Source organism: Neopelma chrysocephalum, unplaced genomic scaffold (genome assembly GCF_003984885.1).
Source record: "Neopelma chrysocephalum unplaced genomic scaffold, ASM398488v2 Primary Assembly neopelma1_72, whole genome shotgun sequence".
Taxonomy (NCBI): domain Eukaryota; kingdom Metazoa; phylum Chordata; class Aves; order Passeriformes; family Pipridae; genus Neopelma; species Neopelma chrysocephalum.
The window spans coordinates 8,930,289-8,937,894 of record NW_020897732.1 but is presented as its reverse complement, the minus strand read 5'-3'; the positions used below and the strand labels follow the sequence as shown (position 1 = coordinate 8,937,894).

At 40.2% G+C, this 7,606-nt stretch overlaps 1 protein-coding gene across 6 annotated transcripts in view; it reads left to right on the top strand.

Annotated features, from left to right (window-relative positions):
• Positions 1–7,606, top strand: part of DPP6 (dipeptidyl peptidase like 6) — a 547,706-nt gene that overhangs the window by 379,385 nt on the left and 160,715 nt on the right. For all 6 annotated transcript variants that reach the window (XM_027686849.1, XM_027686850.1, XM_027686845.1 and 3 more), the window contains exon 3: positions 4,547–4,645. In XM_027686849.1, the coding sequence (XP_027542650.1) occupies positions 4,547–4,645 (99 nt within the window). The remainder of the gene's footprint in view (positions 1–4,546; positions 4,646–7,606) is intronic.

Here is a 7,606-nt window from a genome sequence, read left to right as displayed (position 1 = left end):
ACCAAACCCAAACCAAAACACACAAACAAAAAACCCCCTCTTCACTGCAAATGTCTCAAAGGAGGTAATGCAGTCTGGCTTGGGCAGAGCACAGTTCTTGAGAATGTTTAACTATTTTTAAGTCTTCCTTCTGATGATAATGTTAGAGTCCAGCCTGACACTGTCCTACCAGTACAAATAACCTTTTGCATTTTACCTCTGAGTCTCTTGTTTCTGTCTATCTCAGCCCTCTTCCTGGCTGGGAAACTATTCTTCTCTAAGTATTTTGGTGTTGGTTTGAAGGCCTGTTTTGCAGTGCAGTACCATGCATGAAATGCAGAGATGCTCTAAACCCAGTGCTGAACATCATACAATGCCTACAGAGAGTAATTTGGGACATATATGGGATAGATTGCAGCATGCAGACATGTAGTCCATGTTCAGACAAAGTAAATTGCTTAACTGGACCCTTAACTTGCACCAGTACTGTGAAAACTTGGGTAATCTCCTGGGTAGTCTTCTGCAAAGGCAAGAACAACTGGTAAAGTGGGAGATGGGAAAGATTTGCTTAGCAGGACATATAATGATTAAGGTATTTAATAATTGGGGAAAAAGGGGATTTGTATGTCTCTTCAAGATTCTCCTTCAAATCAGCCCAAATCTTTAAAGGTTTTGACTCTTGATTCAGCTGCAGAAGGGCTGACATCCCTACTGGTATGGATTTCTCAGGGGCAGGTCACTCACCCTCCTTCAAGATTAGCTCCTAACCTGGAATCAGTGGTCCTTGCATTCAGCAGACATGGTCATTACAGTAGCAGTGCTTTATTGCTAGCTAATGCTTATGTCTTATTTTATAAAATCCTGAAAACATTTCAACCTTTCTAGGATTCATTTATCCTTTGGCATTCTAGAACAACATTCTCAAAAGAAGCAGTGGCTGTGTGAAAGTTTACATTTATTACACTATAGTACACAGCGTATGCTGTGGTTCTCTGATTTCATGTGTGTGTGAGTCCTGCCACTCCACCCACCATTGAAAAATGTGAAACTATTTATACAAATGATAACAGAGTGGGTCTGAGCCTTCCCTAATTGGTGGCTGCTCACTTGTCGCAGCATATGGCACCTATAGAGGTCTCATCCAGGCGCTGTTCTTCGTGCATTTATATAAAGGCATGCAAAGCTTTATAAATGTGCATGTCTGTGCATACACACACACATAGCAAAGCTGAAAAGAGGACCCAGCCTTCCTCTAATTCCATTAGACATTTTGCTTAGACAGAGGCTGCTTTCTCATCCCCTCTGTTTGGAAATGGAGGCAAACAAGGACTTTTTGCACATCTGTTCCTGATATTTAAACCTTTGTTGAGATATACATCAAGCTTTCTCCTTTCAAATGTGACCTTTAAATGAATAAAAGAAAGTACACCCAAATCCTCATTAAAATTTTTGCGAAATCCATCGGAAACATTTTTCAGAGATGGTACCAAGCATTAATTCACAACATGCTGTCAGACAGTCAAATGCATTGCCTAGAAAGCTTTGTATGACTTTTGATACTCAGGAAGAGCAAAGAAATATCCTTTGACCAGCTCTGCAGGAGAGCAATTTGTTTGTTCACAGTAGTTATATATAAATGTATATTATACGCTGTTACAAAAAGGTGGGATTTTACAGAAGGGAGAAAGGCTGCCTATTTGCCTGGTGTGGTCCCTGCCTTTTGGGCACAGAGAGGTCATCTGGGGGAAAAGAGGGGCTAGGTCTGCCTGGGGATCAAGCAGGTATGCTGAGGTGGGAAAGGAGCTTCTGGTGTGCTGGCCACACACCCAGGTGCTTGCAATGCACTCAGGAGGTGTGTGAGAAAAGCATCTGATGTTTGCCTGTAGCAGAGCACCAGTGGTGGTGGAAAGAAAGGTGGGCACCCAAAAGTGGATCAAACTTTCTGACCCGTCAAGCAACCCCTAAGCATTGCTGGAGTTGAGAGGAAGCTTGAAAGAGAGGAGGCAAAACAGGCAATGAGGTCCACTCCTTGTTCCTTTCTGTTTGAATTTCCTGGGTTTCTGGAGGATCTTTGTTCTTTTTGTGTTCTGGAGAGCCAGGTTTTGTCAGTTCAGCCCATGTTTGTCCGGGTGCACACACTTCAAGGATGAAGAGCAGGCAGATGAACCGAAACACAGGGTTCCTGTCATGCCTTTAACATTGAATCAAAACCAAAGTGGTTTCCATTCAGTTCTCTGAGCACGTAACTTTGATGTTTGGATGCTGAGTTTCTGACTTGGCACTCAACATCACAACTCCTTGTGCCCCCTGCACTGCTGCCATGCTGACATTTGGGTCTGCTAGGCTGGGATACATGAACGCACAAAATGTGGTGGCACATGCTCAGTGCAGTCTTTCTGTAAGACCAAGGAGGCCTAAAGGTCCCTGCAGCTGGTTGCGGACACAACTTGTGTCCACCAGCTGGCTTAGACACCCTGAGGCACTTAAGAGACTGTGCTCAGGGCAGGGAGGGCTGCCTGAGGTCCCGCAATTGGATTTTTTCCTCTATACATGTCTCCAATAGGGCCAGAGGAGTAGAGTAGGCATTCTTAACCAGCACTCTGGCTTATCTGCCTATTACAGGGGAGGTCAGTAAATCTGGTTTTTTTACTAAAATTTGTTGATTGATTTATTTGGTTACCTATGTTCTCCCCAGCTCTATGGCTGAGATTAATGTGGTCCATTGTTTAATATAGGACCTGTTGCAGCTCTTACAGCAAGGGGACAGTAAGGAAATCTCACCTCATGCCTCAGGGAGGCTCCTGCATGTGCACACCTCAGGTGCTGCCTTTGCCTCCTGTTGTCCCTTAGGAGGAGTTTGAGTACTGTGAAGGTATAGAGGTGATGCAGCTCCCAGCCTGGCTGTCTCCGTCCTTCACAAAAAGGGGAAATACAAAGGGCTTCCCACCCTGCCCCTTCCCAAATCTCCATCACAGATTTTTTTTTTGTGCCTGTCCTTACGCCCACATGGTGGGGAAGAGGGTGTCCGTGTTCCTCAGGGTGACATTTGGGAAGCAGCTCCTGGAACAGCTGTAACCCCAGGGCTGTTTGTGGGCTCCAACCTCCCGCTCTGCTCTGCCTGACCTCCCTGGGTATCCAGCTCTGGGGACTTGCACCATGGTGGAGATTAACTGGAACTATTTCCTGGGGTTCTTGTCACCTGTAGTTTCCATTTTGATAAATAAAATTATGCAGAATAACTTGGCATAGTGCTGTCATATGGAGGGATTTGGCTGAGGACTTGTATTACTGTGTTTTGGTATTTGGAAGCCACATGGAGCAGTGTCATTGAAACCTCAGCCAGACTTGAGAAAAATATGAACATTGAAGAATATCATTTATTTGGTAAAAATGATAGTTTTTATTGAAACATCTTTCAATGGGACAAAACACTGTTCACAGCTAATTTTCTGTCATTTCAGGTAGCTCAGGGGTATCAATTTAGCATAGAAAAGAAGATGTTTTTCCTTCCACTAATTGCCTTCAAAGTCTGTTTCCATGTTTCTAATCATGAATGTTCAGTGTAAGTTTAGCACTAAACAATGTTAAAGATATCTAAGGCTGCAGGATGCTAATAGACCTCAGGTATGAGGATACTGTAGTGAGGAGAGATGCTGTGAAAATACTCAGAATGTAGACTCATGTTTTCTTTGAAAGAGCTGACTGAAATGTTTCCCTGAAAATATTATTTCAGAAAAAATTGAATGTTGAAAACAAGTTCTTCATAGAGGGTGGCTGCTTGTCATGACAAAAAAAATGCACTTGATGGGAAGACAGGAAAGAAGGAATATATTAATCAAAATTGTTGGGTTTAGTTTTTCTCTAAAATTTTCAGCTTTGATATTTCCATGATATTTGCCAATGAAACTGTATATCTTTTCACTAAAAGTTAAAACTAGCATAGGCCAGCTATGCAACACCTAAAGATTTAGGGTTATGTCTCGTAGACTTTTCAAACATATTTCTGCAAACAAGAGTCTGTTTCCCATGGAAAATCTTTTGAGAATTTCTGAAGTAATGTGTATGAGCCTTTATAAAGTTAAATATATTTCCAACTATGGTTCTGTGTGACAGTTTTTAAGGATATAGAAATATAAGCTGTAAAAGCTTGGCCATTTAAAATGCTTTTTGAAAATGTATCTAATGATTTCAGAAATGTTTTAGTGTTAAGTAGCTTTAATATACTTCGAATAGTTGACATTATGTATCACTATGACATCTATAGGTGTGTTTTCATGACTTTAAAAATCTTTTTTGGTCATGTTTTGTCTAAAAATTTGTTTTGGACCATGTCTTGGTCTTTTTGTAGTTGTTGAGACCAGGCATAAATAACAAAGAGGTTTCTGTTAATGAACCATTAGATGGTCCTTTTCTAACACCAAATATGGGAAGGAACTTGTGTGTGACAGAAAGATTAATGTGGACTGTTTCCAAATAAGATGTTTACATGGCACTATTCACAGTTGCTGTACTTTCAGACACATTTCTAAGCTGAACTAATGGCAGTTTGGTTTTGAATCTTTTGCAGTTGAAGATAACAGCTTGTCTCAGAAGAAGAAGATAACAGTGGAAGATCTCTTCAGTGATGATTTCAAAATTCATGACCCAGAGGCTAAATGGATAACTGGTGAGTGAGGCATAAGCATTTTGCAGTGTCTTTGCTTTGCTTCCTTGCTCCCTGCACATCTATTTTTCATGTCCTTCTTTATTCCTCCAGTTCTTTATTTTGCTTCTGAAATTATAGAATCAAGGAGTGGTTGGGGTTGGAAGGGAACTCTGGAAATCATCTTGTCCAACTCCTTGCTCAAGTAAGGGCAGCTAGAGCTGATTGCCCAGAATCATGCCCTCAGATTCCTATTTTAAATCCTCAGATTCCTATTCCAGTTCTTCTCCTCTTTAACATGCAAACTGCTCTGTTATAACTTTTTACCTAGGGCTCTCCCACAGGCTCATAGATAGATGGAAAACTACAGCCTTTGTCTCAAAGAGCTTCCAGGGCTTAGTAAGCGTTGTTAGCGCGTGTTTGAAAGAAGTGGTTGGAGCACCATCAGTTATTATTTCACCATAAACAAAACTGCAGATTTATATTCCCTCATCAAAACATTTTTTCCTGGCATAGAGGTGAAGCATTGCTAAGCAACAGGCAAACAGTGGTCCAGCAGCAGCTGGGCTGGGGCTTGCACACAAGCCATGTGCTCTTTTTATCCTCTGCTGCCTTACATTTTCCAGTCAGGGGAAAGCCAAATAATACTTGAATTAATGCATGTTGTATTTGCTGGAGTGGAGCTACTTTGGGGGACGTAGATTCCAGCTCTCAGTGGAAATTGCTGCAGTCAAAACAAGCTTTGGCAAGAATAAAATGATTTGTTGTATGCTGTTCATGTAAGTTCCTGTCCAAGTCCTATTATCATGGAAGTTATTAGTTTTTATTTTGAATTTAATGGGAAACTGGATCAAGTCCCTCCTTGTGTTTAGCTTTCCTTGTCTCCTGTGCCCATTGGGAACAATTTTAATACCTGTAATGAAAAGAGTGAGTGTTAAAGGGTAGTGCTGAATTAACACATTCCCCAGCTGCAACTTCTCCCACCCACTCAAGTAGAGGGGAAAGCAGTTGCAGATGATACACACCTTCAAAAACACACCTGCCAGTGGGCAGGAGCTCTTTTTCAGGCTGTGTTCTGTGTGGGAATGCTGCTCCCCATAACCACTTTTTGGGAATAATAACGGAAATATCTGCATTGCAGTTCAGAATTTCCTATCTAGCATCCTTTAGCTTTTAGCATGGGTATTCCTCATGGCCTTAATGAAGGAAAAGGTGTTTTATTGAGATCCTAACTGCTATTTTCTTTATTTGCTAGAGTATAACAAATAGAATATAGTGGAGGGAATAATAATGAATTAAGTAAACTTTTGCAGGAACAGAGAATGAAGTATTGCCCTACAGCTGGCTATAATATTCCTCCCACTGATGAGTATCACTTTATGTGGATATAAGGCTTATTTTCCACAGAACTGCAATCTTCTGTGAAAAAAGTAACATCTCCCGTGCTGTTCCAATTATGGTCAAATGCTAAAGCAATATAAACTTTTATTAAGAATCTGATCTTGACTGTTTTAAAATCTTGTCATGTCCCCCTACTGACTCCAGTGCAGCCTTGCCAGATCTGAAATTACTAAAATATTGTTTTTGTAAAGTACAAAACACGAAGTCATGTTCTGCAAACATGCATAGATATTTTAGAATTACTTGTTCTATTGCTTTGATACAGACAACAACTGGACTGCTTTTAATATGTCTAGAGGAATTTTATGAAGCCAGTAGGTACTCTGCAGATTTACCCAAGGGTGACTTTGCATTTAAGGGCAAGATGCTAATCTGCAATGTCAATCATCTGAGGACCCAAAGCCATTTTACAACATTAATTGCTTTTCTGTATTATAGTTGCTTTCTGCAGCTCTCTCTAGCTGGCTGAGTGGTGAAATCTTGATTAAGTCCCTGATAAGCAATACAGAAGACCAGTAGCCAGATTCCTAAGCACACAGTTGTTATTGGTCTCTTAGTTTTCAGAATGCAAATGAAAGACTCCGAAAATGCCAAAGCCAAACTAATTAACTTAGTATAACGAGAATGCTGGAATGCCTTAGGAAAAATAAATTGCATATTTTAAAATTGCATTTTTAAAATTGCATATTTAAAATTGCATATCAGCTCACTGAGTTGATGCTCTGTGGAGATCCACACAATTGGCAAAGGATGGGTGCCTGTTATGTATCCTTTTTCACCTTTTTCTCCTGTTAATTATACAGCAAAATATCATGTTCATTCAGAGATCTGCAAAGTTCAGTCCTCTTGGCTCTTCAAAGCTCTATTTCCTTCCTTTCCCTCTACATTACTGCAGATGACAGGAGATGGGTGGCCTTGCCAAAGATGAAGCAAGCTGCATGTTTCGGAGTATTTGAATCATTTGAGGGATTTGCTTGCTCCCAAAACAGTTCAGTCATTAAAATATCCTGTGTTCTTCCCGGTAAGCCAGGGGTTGATTCAAACACTCTGAAGGAACAAGGTCTTTCCTTTGTCTTGAATGAGTCTTAGAGCAAGCATTAAAATAAATAAGGTATTTATATTCAGGGTGACACTTACAAATATGCTGAAAGTTCCCTGAAATTGATGGAATGAGCTCATGTTCTTGATTCTCAATGGGCAAGTGAAGAAATAACATATTTCTAGTCAATAGCTTAGTGTCATTCCATTGATTTTAAAGGAGCTAGCTAAAAAAAAAGAACCAGTCTCAAAACTGACATAACTACACTTTACACTTTCAGTGTAAAGATTTCTCAGCTTTCAGTAACAACTTGTGGCTCATTTGTGGATATATTTGCACCTTTTTTTATTGGAACTGCAATTAAATTTACTTGCACAAAGCTAGAGATGTGCCAAAGTTGGAAATTTGAACCTCTTACAATTTCTGTCATTGAAACCTCTTATAGTTTCTGTCATTTGAAACTGTAATTTCAAATTCCAGTTTGCATTTTTATCCAATGGTTTAGGGAGAGGAAAGAATATTTTAATTAATTAGCAGCTGTCTTC